At 34.9% G+C, this 13215-nt stretch overlaps 2 protein-coding genes and 1 pseudogene across 4 annotated transcripts; 1 reads left to right on the forward strand and 2 right to left on the reverse strand.

Annotated features, from left to right (window-relative positions):
• The first annotated feature begins 426 nt into the window (after window positions 1-426).
• Window positions 427-520, forward strand: LOC118488735 (annotated as a pseudogene).
• Window positions 521-943: 423 nt separating this feature from the next.
• LOC110916054 (DUF724 domain-containing protein 6) lies at window positions 944-4614 on the reverse strand. Its single transcript, XM_022160798.2, has 5 exons — window positions 4509-4614; window positions 3020-3086; window positions 2678-2860; window positions 2516-2573; window positions 944-2089 (listed from the first exon to the last, which is right to left on the reverse strand). The coding sequence occupies exons 2-5, from the start codon at window positions 3077-3079 to the stop codon at window positions 1134-1136; spliced, it is 1257 nt and encodes a 418-aa protein (XP_022016490.2). The 5' UTR covers window positions 3080-3086; window positions 4509-4614; the 3' UTR covers window positions 944-1133.
• Window positions 4615-7625: 3011 nt separating this feature from the next.
• On the reverse strand, window positions 7626-12050 carry LOC110917039 (CAAX prenyl protease 1 homolog). 3 transcript variants are annotated; one of them, XM_022161659.2, is made up of 14 exons: window positions 11807-12041; window positions 10397-10547; window positions 10223-10307; window positions 10025-10120; window positions 9883-9948; window positions 9683-9781; window positions 9481-9594; window positions 9294-9404; window positions 9068-9130; window positions 8820-8912; window positions 8491-8604; window positions 8289-8357; window positions 8126-8188; window positions 7626-7973 (listed from the first exon to the last, which is right to left on the reverse strand). In XM_022161659.2, exons 1-14 carry the CDS (start codon window positions 11835-11837, stop codon window positions 7857-7859), a joined length of 1272 nt encoding a protein of 423 aa, XP_022017351.1. In that variant the 5' UTR covers window positions 11838-12041; the 3' UTR covers window positions 7626-7856. The 3 variants fall into 3 exon arrangements, 2 of the variants coding, with proteins under 2 accessions (XP_022017351.1, XP_022017350.1); XM_022161658.2 differs by having other exon boundaries at window positions 8289-8360; window positions 11807-12039; XR_004882986.1 differs by lacking the exon at window positions 7626-7973 and having other exon boundaries at window positions 8150-8188; window positions 8459-8604; window positions 11807-12050.
• Between the last annotated feature and the right edge of the window lie 1165 nt (window positions 12051-13215).

Raw genomic sequence — 13215 nt, forward strand, 5'->3', positions numbered from 1 at the left:
CGTTTCAGTTAGAAAAATGAAGATGATGAAGAGTCACCACCGTCGTTGAACTACCCTAAACCACAAATATTTACCTATTTATCTTTACTAATTAGGGTGAAGCCCTTCGGATGGGGTCCGGGTTCATCGGGAACACCGCAGCAAATGGCTTGGGATAAGATTCGGGAATTTTTGCTGGTGAACCCGAAGAAGTTGAAGCGGAAGAGATGACCGTCAAAACGGGTCATCTCAAGAATATAACTAGTTTAGTTTGTACATGTGTAAGTACACTTGGCAAAATGGGTAGGTCGGGTAACGTGTCAAAATGGGTTTCAAGCAAAAGGAGTGATCTTTCGTACATATCAAATTGATCCGGGTACGTCAGGTTAACAAAAATCAAGTCAGAAATCTGATCCTATCTTTGTTTATGTTGATAAAAATTCGAGTTCCTCTGATGATGATTCAAATAAAAACTTTTGTTCTTCCGAGGATGATATCCATCCATACGGAAACAATTATTGGAGACCTGAACTGAAGAGGCTAAACTACATTTGTTCAAATATGATTCTTTGATTTTAACTATATTTTGGCAAATTTGTTCATAGTTTTTAAATAGACATGTTCTAAATCTATGAACTGTGAAGACCAAGTTAATATTTTTAAAAGTTACAAGCTGTAATTTTAATACATTTTAAAGAATTAAACATATTGGAAATATGATCCGTTGGAAAAACTTGTATTCAAACCCCTCCCATTTTAGCAAAACACATGGAACAAACTTGTGACCGATAAGCGATATCACAATAGAGTTGCATAGGTTATACATATCCAAAATTCTCATCAGTGTTTCCTTCATACAAGGTTTTTTTATACATGAACATAGAACACATGAGGGTTAATACTAATATCTACCAAGAACAATGCCAAAAGCCCAAAACCAAAAGAAGACCTTACGTATCTTATTTATTTTAGTTTTATTACTATTGTTAAGTCAAGGGATTAGGATGTTATTTTGGTTTAGTTTGGGGGTGTCTTATGTAAGTTCCTTATCTATTTATTTGGATGTTACCTATGGAATGAAATCAAGCATAATTTGAGTCAAATATCTCTCTATCTCTTAGTTTTCTTTCTTCCCAAGGTTTTAACCCTATCACTTACAATGGGGTCGCTGCGAGTTTTCCGAAAGCAAGCTCCCAATCATTGATTTGGGTGAAATCAGGATGTAAGTTTGATTGCAACCTCGCAATTTCTTCCTCTTTAACTTTCTGCATGGTCTCAGCCTGCATCATCTTTTCTTGCATCTTCTCCATCTCCACTTTTAATTGGTCCGTCTCTTTCTCAATTACAAGCTTTTCATAACTGCGCTTTTCAAGCTCTTTAAGAGTGTCCTCATGCTGGCCTGCTTTGGATTTCAAAGAAAGCAACTCGTTTAAACGACATCTAATTAAATCCACATCAAACCCATGAGCCTCCAAGTCAACTAAAACTTCCAAATTGTCGTTGATTATGTCAACTGGATCATTCAGTTTTATGTTTGGAAGGCTCCGAACCAGATTATAACAAGTCAACATATGAGCAATGGCTAAACCCTCACGATGAAGCTCTTTCGTATTCTTCAATGGGGAAAAGTGTGGCTTTTGAGGTGGCGTTAGACATGACACAAGAGAGTCAATGGTAGCCCAAATTAGAGACTGCTTGATAAAAGGCCAATCTTGTTGGTAGTCAGTGGTGGTTCCAGCATTGGTTTGTGGTTCTGTTGAAGTCTGAGCACCGAGACCAGTATTGCTGAGATCTGGTTCTGATAAGGGTTGACCAACCAAAGCAGTAACAGTGCTGGTTTCCGGTTCCAATGAAGTCTGAGCAGCCAAAGGAGAAGAACTATTGACTTTTGGTTCTAAGGAGTTTTTACGTTGGGCATCCATTGAATCACCAGCTTTACGTTTATATGAGTATTTGTGAAAAAACTTTAGATAAACTTCCGTTGATATCTCTGGATGGTTTTCACTAGCATGGACAAGGTGTTGGTCAAACGGATTTTCTGATACAAATTTTTGCACGTTCTGTGATGCTGCTAACCTTTCGAGATAGATACGAAGGTCACCTTCTGGACCTGTAATAAGACCTCAAGAATATAACTAGTTTGTACATAATTATGTACACGTGGCGAAATGGGCAGGTAACGTGCCAAGACGGGTTTCAAGCAAAAGGAGTGATCTTTCGCACATGTCAAAATGATCTGGGTCGGTCGGGTTGACAGAAACATTTTTGCCCACTAGAACTCTTTATATGAATAATAAAAGTGTTAAACATGATTACAAAGTTATATAATTTAAGTAGCAATCAGATTTATTTTTTCTGTATAGCAAGACCTAGGAGGTTTTCATGCATTAAAACTTGTACTTTGGACAGCTTTTGCCAGTTTCTTATAAGATATTTTCTATAGTTAAATGTTTTAACTCATTAAACAGGCAAAAATTGCCACCTCTAAATTAAGAAAATCACATAGACCATGAAAGATCTAAGTAAAACAATTTACCTAAAGCATTATCTTCTGTATTCCAGTCGTAAGGGTAAGGAAAGATTGTTGTATGTGGCTGAAAACGGGAAAAAAGGTAAAGTTAACCAAGGTCATAACTTTATCAGTGAAGAACCGAAACAAAAATAAAAATAGAACGGATAATAACAAGAATGCACTAACGGGATTAAGCAGAGCCCTGTGTGGATAATTTTCCACTAAAAGTGTATTTGATTCATCATACTCTCCTACTTCCCAAGGAAGACTTGGATCTTTCTTTTCCCATAACTTTCTGAGTTCCTTTACAAAGAAGATATGGTCCTCGTTCCCATCATTAAAACCCATCTCGGTACAATGTGCTCGATCCTGCAGAAAAACAAGATCAATATCAATGGAATATCATATCGAAGTCGTATATTAATCACATAAACCATCAGTAATGGCTGTGATCATTTTACATTTTAGCATACTATTAGCGCCTAAAAGTGAAATAAACAACATAATACAACTTATAAATCCGGTTACCCAACGGAAAAGCAGTTTGTATTTAGTGTCTCTCATAAGAATGTCAAGAGCATGTTCCATACTGCAGCTGTATGAAGTTAGTAAGTACATATTATTAGAATATGGGCCCATGGGCTTAGTTAGGTTTCTAGGGTTACTCGTAATCCCTATATATTGTAATCTACTCATTCAATAATGATCATTCAGTCTTTCATATTCTTACATGGTATCAGAGCCAGCCTAGGCTATTCTTACATGGTATCAGAGCCAGCCTAGGCTCTATACCGTTTCCGCTGCGCCACACACAAATATACAAACCCTAGCCGTCACAACTTGAGAAAAACCCTAGACAGGGCGGCGTGCCGCCACTGCCGCCCTGTCCGGTCTTTGTTTGTTTTCCGTTTCCGTTTTTTTTTTCAGTTTTGTGTTCAACTAAAGCTTCGTCTTCGGTTCTAGATTCACCAGTCTTCTTACGGTCTCTTACCACACAGATGATGCTACGGCTCATCCTGTTGATTTCGCATATCCGTCAAACCGCCCCTTGCCGCCGTGCTACCGCCGCTCATTAGACTACGGTCCGCCGCGCCGCCTGCAGGATTACGATCCGCCGTCGCGCCGCTACCAGCTGCCGCTGCACTGCCGTATTGGTTGCCTCTTATAGGATTACGAGATCATTCAAAACTGTGGATCGAAGATTATGGATTGAAGATTGCAAGATTATGGAATTTTGACCGAAATCGAAGACAGTTTTTTCGGGTTTATTATTGTTTTTGTTTTTCAGTCTAAGCTTCTAGTTCCATCCGCTACGACTGCGGGGGAGTATTAGAATATGGGCCCATGGGCTTAGTTAGGTTTCTAGGGTTACTCGTAATCCCTATATATTGTAATCTACTCATTCAATAATGATCATTCAGTCTTTCATATTCTTACACATATAAGCACAACAAATTATATTAATACATATAAAAGATTAAAAAACAGGCCGTTTGGCAACTTCTGAATATGGGTAAGTGCTAAACCAGTAAGATGTCTGAACCATTAAGTGCTGAACCAGTAAGAGGTCTGAACCATTAAGAGCCAGTATAATGTTTAACCGTTCAAAGGCAAATGTCTGACCAATTTAGATAAGAGGTCTTAACCATTCAGACTCACTATAATGCTTAACCATTCAAAGACAAATGTCTGACCAATTCAGATAAGAGCTCTTAACCATTCAGACTCACTATAATGCTTAACCGTTCAAAGACAAATGTCTGACCAATTCAGATAAGAGCTTTTAACCATTCAGACTCACTATAATGTTTAACCATTCAGAGGCAAATGTCTGAATCATTCAGACATATGCTCGCAAAACAAACAGTCTGAAAGTGCTGTGCTGAACCAGTAAGAGGTCTGAACCATTAACTCATTAAGAGCCTCGTTAAGAGTTAAACAAAACGGCCCCTTAGTACTTAGTATAATAGCTCACAGTCCAAACTAACCCATTCACAAGTAGTAATAAATAGATCACCTTGTTCTTGATGTCCAAACTCCTACATTAAATCTCTGAAAGCAAAATTCCAAAAACTCATCACAAAATAGTCTCTCGAATACTACTACAACAGAAAAAAAAAAAAAAAAAAAAAAAAAAAAAAGGTCAAGTTAGCAATTAGTTGAGAGTGACAAAGGTATACATACAAGAAGTTCAAATTGTTACTCCTGTTATCCCCTTCTGCTGCAACATGAGTAAGCAAGACATCTACATCAAGAACAAGAAGCTTTTTTGTGTTGTCAAAGTGAGCCTCTTTAGTTGCATGTGATATCTTCTTTCTCCTTTTAGCAGCAGCAGCAGCATACTCCATTCTTGCAAATACATTTCAAAAAATACCAACATTTGTCATCAAATTACTCATTAAAATGTGGATATGAGAATGAATTACCGGAAAGTAGACTTTCAAGTAACGTTTCAGTAGAAAAATGGAGAAGATTTACCTTTTTTATCTTTGCATTCTTACCGGTTTTACAAATTTAGGAAAATGGAACTTGGCCACTTGGGTTCATAGGTTTTTTTTTTTTTTTTTTTTACTGCCCCTTACACTATATGGTGTGGCTGGGCGTGGTCCATGGCAAGCTAACCATTATGTGTCTTGGCATAGAGCACGGCGTTGTGGTTGGAGTTTGAGGATCTCCACTAGCATAGGGGGTAAATGTTTGGGTGAGGTGGCGGTGTTTCATTGGTGGATGGATTTTCGGTTAATTTTGATTGCTTAATGTTTTTTTTATGAAAACATCACTTTCCACACCCCGTTTCACTCCTCCCTTTTTGCACCACATCACTTTTCTGACGCGTGCTGATGTGGCTATCACCTGTCGCATAACGACGCGTTTTCATTCCCCGCACACCGAGTGGTCTTACAATTTGAGTTCATCAGATTCAATTTCGATAAAAATAAGGTGACAATTCCACAATTACGGGTTCAATTAGAAGTGTCCCCCACAAATTGTTGACGTTGATGGTTTTCCTGGAGCGATGATGTGGAATGGACTTGGTCCACCTTTATAACTAGTTACATTTTTATTACATTTTACTTGTCTTTTTGAACTATAGCATTTTTGTTGATAAGTTGTAACGTTAACATGAAATTAACTTTTTTATAATTTATTTAATCGTTATTGTTTTGTTATTACTTTTATAGTTGTTAAATATTTTTATTAAATATTGCTAAAACAAATAAATCAAATAATCTAGTTATTAATTGATATCCGCCAGTACTAAGACCCACGCTTTGCGACATGTTAAATTGTATAAAAATCCTTAAAAATTTATAAATAAAATAAAATCTTTACGTAAACCCACATCGCGCACTGTAATGAGGTAACCGCGGAAAAATATGACGTTGAATACATATACAACAAAATATTAACGTTGAAATGTTTTTTAAAAAAAGCATGTTGCCACGCCAGAACTAAAAACATTTTAAACATCATATTTTGAAGGTTGTAAAAAGAAAAGAACCCTTAAAGCAACCTTGACATGCACAACTCCATTTTGAATAAAATCTCCACCGAAACGTAGATAAAAGGTGCACGTCGCAACAATATATTCTTAATTTTACAAAACATCATATTTGAGAAGTTATAAGAGAAAAGAATAAAAAAAAAAATGTTAGGGGGCCATATATCAAGCGATGGTTAACAAAAAAAAAAAAAAAACAAGGAAAAGCAAATACTAAAGTGTAGGGGGCATATTGAAAAACTTATGAGAGTCACCGACATTCCAAATAGTGGATTACCAGCCGCACTTCGCAACGTATTCAAAATGTAGATAAAAATAAACAAATCACGAACGTAACGGTAAAAAACCATGTTTCGATGGTATATTCGAAAGTCATAGAAAAGTTACGTCGTTGTATACAAAAGTCAAGTTATTCGAACAAAATTTACACCAAAACATGTTCAAAACGGCAAGTGACACTAAAATCACTAACATTTAGTCGAACGGACATTTTTTGTTCATGTCCGTCCGTTCATATTGAAATTGAACATATGTTCGTGTTTGTTCTTGTTCGTTCGTTAAAATGCTAAGCGAATAGTTAACGAACGTAGATGAACACTAACGTACGTAAACAAACATACATAATCGAATACAAATGAACATAATAAACAAACATAAACAAACACAAATGAAGAAGTCTAATACATTAAGTATCCAATAATGTCAATGGTTAACAAACATATCTAAATTAGTGGTTCAAATGTACATGATTCATCCAACCGAACAAGTCTATATATATTGCACTATTGTATCATAAACAAACGGAGATAAACAGACATAGATGAACAAAGAAAAATAACAAACATAAACATATGTTCACGAATGTAAATGAACGAAAAGACCATGTGTTCATGTCCATTCACTTACTAAATAATTAAGCAAACATAGAACTTCCTGCCGAACGATTCCCAATACATTCGGTACACTTACACGCCTAATCTTAAAACTTAAAACGCTAAATATGTTGCAAAAGATATATAAGTTTTAATTTATGTTTTATCCACTTATTTTAATAACTAATTTATACTGTATAATCATGAAAAAAATCATATAGGAATGATTTATTCAATTCTTATTACTAGTGATTACTTAACATATCACTTTAATTAATTTACTTACTTTCAGCGGGTTTCTAAAATTTCAAAAATCAATATGCATCTAGTTACAAAAATATATAATAATAATAATAATAATAATAATAATAATAATAATAATAATAATAATAATATTGTTATTAATATTTCAAAATCTGTACTGATACATGACACTTTGTTCGATTGGTTCCTTCACTTCATATATCATATATGCATTGTAAAAGAAAATTTAAAAAAAATTGTATGCATGTTGTAAAAGAAATTTAAAAAGTTGAAAAAAATAAGTCAATAAGAAGGAAAATAACTTGTTTCAAATGAAATGAATAAACTTTATATTATGAGATAAATATGGTTGAGATGTAAATATGAATATTTAATATTAGAAATAGGTATATATGAAACTTAAAGGTTATAATAGAGGGAAGCACATGTAGAATTATCATATTCTCAATTGTGTTTAATGAAACGAGTAAACATGATATTTCAGGTAATTTACAAGTATGTAAAATTGGGTTTGGTATAATATGATATTTCAAAAGGTATACATGAAATTCACAGGTTCTCTAAATGAATATACATGATATTTGTTACCCTATACAATTTCCTCAAGAGCATTTTCCAGGTCCTAACTCTCATCCAAAACTGATAAATGTATCACTTTTTAGAGGGTAAAAAAGGTGGTAATATCTATGGCAGCTAAATCACTTTTTGGAGTCTGAAAATAATGTTGTTAATCTGCCTTGTTATGAGGTTCATCTAAGGCAGCTAACCTTTCAACCAGAGTAGGGTGCGAATAGTGATAAGCAGAGTACCAGGGATCTGCGTTCAATCCTGACAAGTTCCCCTCCTACAAAATCATAAATTTGTTTAACAAAAAAAACATAAAAATAACTAAACGATATTTCGCAAACTCAAGCTGCATCCCTAGATGTTGAGGTGGCAAAATGGACGAGATGGGTAACGGGTCATATATATACTCAAATTGGAAGAAGAAAATACCTGCTTAACTAGTGAATCTCCAAGTGGTTTAGAATAACCAAGCTTCTTTGCAAAAGCATCAGCCTAGTTAAATAAATAAATAAATAACACATAGTCAGACAACCTTACCAAGGATGCAAGGAGAATTATTAAATTAACAAAATTTGGATAATTACAGGTATACCTGAAACTCAAAAGCACGCCTTACGAAGTTGTGGCCAAAGATTATAAGAGGCAGGACAGGTATTATTGTCTGCTGCAGTTAAAATATCAAAGAATCAAAAATTACAAGAGAAATTACAAGTAGATGTACACTGCCCAAATGCATACTTAAATCACATATGATGAACATACATCGTTGGTATAAATATCAGTTTATGGTGTACCATATATAACATGAGCCCAATGAGTGTTGGTTGACTATCGAATCCGAAACTCATGAATAGATCCTTTGAGTTCTTTACAAGTGCATAACCTCCAAATAACAAAATTATAAGAACCTACAAAGTAGGAAAGTGGGTCAAAGTCAAAAGCATGATTTCACCAAGTCAACCATAAGATTTAATTTCCAATTTGCCATTAAGACGAAATAAAAGAAAATAGCTAGATCACATGATAGTAAACACGATAAACGTCAAGTCTGAACTATAATTGCAGTAAATATAATTTATTATAAAATATGTGTACCCAAAAGGATTGAAAAATTAGAGCACACCTGAAAAGCAACAAACAAGTACACTGTGTGATTCAGTTTCCAGTGACCAAGTTCATGAGCAACCACAGCAACAACTTCTTCCACATTTTTGCACTGCTTATATCATACCGTGTTAGCCAAAAAATAACTAAATTAAGATAGACGAACATTGTTCAACAGGATTACATTCAAAAGGAAAACAAATCTTTGACAAGCAATTTTATAAACCAATTTTACTAAATGAAGAATTTGATACATAAGAAACTTACCTTCTGAATCAAATTATCGTAAAGAACAATTCGCTTGTTTTTATAGAACCCATACAAGTACGCCTGTAGAGCAACAAAAAGAATCATGTCAATGCAATACAACATATAGAACAAAGATTTCCATGTAAGTAGAATACAGACAGTTCACTGTCACACTATCTCGATAGTATCATTCTTTATTTAAAAAATCAGGAAAATATTGAAAAAAAAGAAAAAAAAACCTCACATTGCTACAGGTCGACCTTGTAGATTCATCAACAACAAACAGCTTCTTCAAAGGGAAATTGAGAGAGGAAGCAAGGGTCTCAATTCTTGCCCTAAGCTCGCCTTCTGGAAGCTATATTTTTAACATCAGACTGAATATATTTATTACTTGGAACAAGCAATTAGACGACTAACGTTAGAATACTTACAGGTGTGAGCTTGTTATAAAGGGGTGCAATTAAAACTGGATAAATCGTCATCGTGACAAGAGACAAAACAAACATAAACCCCCAAAGGTAGATAGCCAAATAAGGACCGCCTTTCTGCAAGAAACGAAAACACGGTTGCTTTTATAGAAAATAAATAAATAAATGTGGAATTTTGGTAACACCATCGTATTAAGAACTAAACCTGTACTATTAAAATGATGGCAGCCACAACGGGTGGTCCTATTATTATAGCCAACATCATGCCCTTAATCATGTCTTTGATGAACAGCCAAACTGTTTGCTGTAACCATAATTATTATTTATTCATTTTTTACCACCGAAATATCCAACTTCAAACAAAACTATAACTATAAATGTTACAGGAGTGATGTTCTATGAAACCTTGTTGATACCATATCGTTCCTCAATTACAAAAGTCGAGTAGAGATAAAAAGGCAAGTCTGTTATCTGCACAAAGTACACCAAACAGAAATGTAAAGAATCTTATAGTATTGGATCTGAAAAAAAGAATACGTATGTATACCTGAGACCAAATCATTGCACCAGCTAGGAATGTAAGTGTGTGATATATTTCATTTTCTGCATCAACGCCAGTGGATTCCAGAACAACTCCTGATTTCTGAGGCCAATTAATTAAAATGATTATGAATTGTTAAGAAACTACAAAATCTATTGAAGCCTAAAAAATTATAGAGGTTAGAGAAAGGATTAAACTACCCACTTTCCAAATCCAAGGCAAAACACCAAAGAGCAAAGTAGCAGAGTCCATTATTATTGTTACAAACTGCTTAACGAAGTGAAAGTTACTGGGAAATGAACAAAAATGATGAAAATCAAATTCAGCAGTTTGAGCAAATATGAGCATGCTGAGTAAGAATCATGAAATTTAGAATACCTTTTATCAATACTATAAGCTCTACATTTTTCAAGGTACGTCTGGCTAATCACCCCTTCCAAAGTTTTAGGAAGTGACGTTGGCAGCTTGAGAGCAGCATGCTGTCTCAAATCTAGATATGTCTCAAAGATGTACTTCAACATCATGAACCCTAAAAATCAATAGTAATTGTCATCAGTTCATCCATGGATAGTTAGCAACATTGTTAGAAAGCTTCATAAATTAAATAAAAATTTGTAACAGATAAAACCATATTAAAAATAAGTTCAAAATAACACAGTAGTAAACTAACAATTGTAGTTGAATTCGAAGTTAATTTATGGCTAATCATTAACGGAGCAATGGTTCTACGAACACAATTGACTGTACTAAATCGTCCTACTAGACGACGAACCAATTCCTCCATGATTACAGACAAACACTCTAGCAATTAAAGATGTACATCAACATCATGAACCCTAAAAATCAATAGTAATTGTCATTACTTCATCCATGGATTGTTAGCAACATTACTGTAAATAGGGCTGCAAGCCTGCAAACGAACCGAACAAACACAAACAAGACCTTGTTTGTGTTCGTTTGTTAAGAAATATACGTGTTCACGAACTGTTCATGAACACTTACGGAACGAAATTTTATGTTCGTGTTTGTTTGGTTGTTAATTTTAGGCAACGAACGAAAACGAAAGTTGATGAACACAAATGAGCACAAACTAATGTTCATGAACACAAATGGAAACAAACACAAACAAACGTTCATGAACAGAATATATAATACACTGACACTTATTGAATATTTTATTTGTCAGAATTTTGAAGTATTTAAACAAAATATAAAAAATAAAAACACTAATGAACTATTGAACATAATCAAACACAAACGAACACGTTACCGGACGTTCATGAACATAAACGAACGAACGCGACCTCTGTTCATGTTCGTTCATTTTACTATACGAAAAAAATTTCTGAACACAAATGAACTTCCCGCCAAAAGGTTCACGAATTGCTCGTCGAACGTTTGGTTCGTTTGCAGTCCTAAGCCCTAACTATAAACCTTCATAAATTAAATAAAACATTTGTAACAGATAAAATCATATTAAGAATAAGTTGAAAATAACACACTAGTATTTTGAAACTAACAATTCCACTTAAACTTGAAGTTAATCATTTACAGAACAATATTTCTACGTATACACACTTAACTGTACTAAATCGTCATCGTGATTTACACACAAAAACCCTAGCAATTACAGAGTATCAAAACATATATACAAAAGTAATATAATCAGTATTAATTGATAAAAATTTAGGTAGCGGTAAGAACGGTAATCTGAAAACCCTAATTATGCAATGCGAACACGTAATGTATGAAAATGAGTAAATTAATGAAGGGAGTGAAGAGGTATACCGACTACAGCTTCCATGTACGGAAACGCCATGAGTGTGCCGGAGAATGTTGATCGGTGAAAGTACAGAAGTGAAGTGAATTAGCAGAAGTTATGGAGTAGAAGAAGAATTAGGGCAGAATGTGTAGTGATATTGTTCAACAAGAAGAAGAAGAAGAAATGAGAAATCACAGAGAAACTGATTCTGTTATAAAACTGCTGATGTGGCTCCAAAGTTTGAAATTTCTTGACCCGTTTGTTTGACTCTTTTGATTTCTTATTGGGCTCTTTCTGGGCTATTGTTGTCCGGTTAGCATTGGGTTCAAGTGATCAACTAATACACCGTCGCAAGTGGGTTGATCACGGCCTAGTGACGATAAACTCGGGCATGATGTGTTGGTTGGTGGTGGAAGAAGACATGTGGAGTGATGTGGTCGGTTGTGTTGAAGGAAGTGTGGGGAATATCTTAGGAATTCGGGTGGGTTCGAGCGATCAAGTGATGCAATGGCGCAACTAATTTGATAACTTGGGGTTCAAGCGATGAAGATGAGGTGCCACATTAGGATTAGATAGGGTGAGGACCAGTGGCGGATCTTGCCCGTTGAACCTGCCAGGGCCGAAAGACACGGACACTAAAATTAGCACTACGGCCGAAAAACTTGTCGGGGCCGAACATAGTATATATACAAAATTTCGATCGAAATGCGGAAAATTAGCACTACGGCCGAAAAACTTGCCAGGGCCGTGGCCCTGCCACGGCTCCACTAAGATCCGCCCATGGTGAGGACTCAAGTGATAGAGATAGGGAGTGCCTGTCCCCTCTTAGGCCTATGTTGGATCCGGTCATAAAAGTGGTTTCTTGGTAGTTGACGTATATGAATGAATATAAGTTGGTGAAGAAAAAGGAGGGAATGCAAAAATCGTATTTAAATTTGATATTTTCGTTTAGTAATACTAAAAAATCTATTTTCAGACACAAGAGCTCTACTACAAATTTACAAACATTTATTACCATTACCATATCGTCTATTTAAAGTATGATTTTGTATTAAAGTGACTAAAGAAAAAACAATTCTTATAGCTTGTATAAATGAAAATGTATACGTTCTTCTTTTAACGACAAATTCACCTACTCACTAAATTTACTCTTAAATTTTACATAACTAGAATCCTCACCAGTTACAAGATAGTACCTTATTACACTCACTACCACTAGCCACATGCTACAACTTCAAGCCCTTTACCCATTTACATATGCTTACTTGCTTATCTATGTGGGCCTATCTTATGAGTTTAGTTTTGCTTTCTTTCTCTAAACCGACTTTTGTAGTTTAATTTCGGTTTGCTATGAAATAGGGATGATCATTTGGTACCGAGTACTGGTACTATACTATACAGGTTATTTTCGATACCGGTACCCATTTTTTGATAC

The sequence above is a fragment of the Helianthus annuus genome, chromosome 16 (assembly GCF_002127325.2).
Source record: "Helianthus annuus cultivar XRQ/B chromosome 16, HanXRQr2.0-SUNRISE, whole genome shotgun sequence".
Classification (NCBI taxonomy): domain Eukaryota; kingdom Viridiplantae; phylum Streptophyta; class Magnoliopsida; order Asterales; family Asteraceae; genus Helianthus; species Helianthus annuus.

Bases quoted from the DNA above. Each gene is read 5' to 3' on its own strand.
- LOC110916054 (XM_022160798.2), bottom strand. From the start codon at position 3,079: ATGGAACATGCTCTTGACATTCTTATGAGAGACACTAAATACAAACTG. The intron at 2,574-2,677 runs GTTAGTGCATTC...TCCCGTTTTCAG, and splicing joins ACAGGGCTCTGCTTAATCCC to CCACATACAACAATCTTTCC. The intron at 2,090-2,515 runs GTAAATTGTTTT...GTCTTATTACAG, and splicing joins TACAGAAGATAATGCTTTAG to GTCCAGAAGGTGACCTTCGT.
- LOC110917039 (XM_022161658.2), bottom strand. From the start codon at position 11,837: ATGGCGTTTCCGTACATGGAAGCTGTAGTCG. The intron at 9,595-9,682 runs GTTTAGTTCTTA...CGTTTCTTGCAG, and splicing joins CCATCATTTTAATAGTACAG to AAAGGCGGTCCTTATTTGGC. The intron at 8,361-8,490 runs GTACACCATAAA...TTTTAACTGCAG, and splicing joins TTGGGCTCATGTTATATATG to CAGACAATAATACCTGTCCT.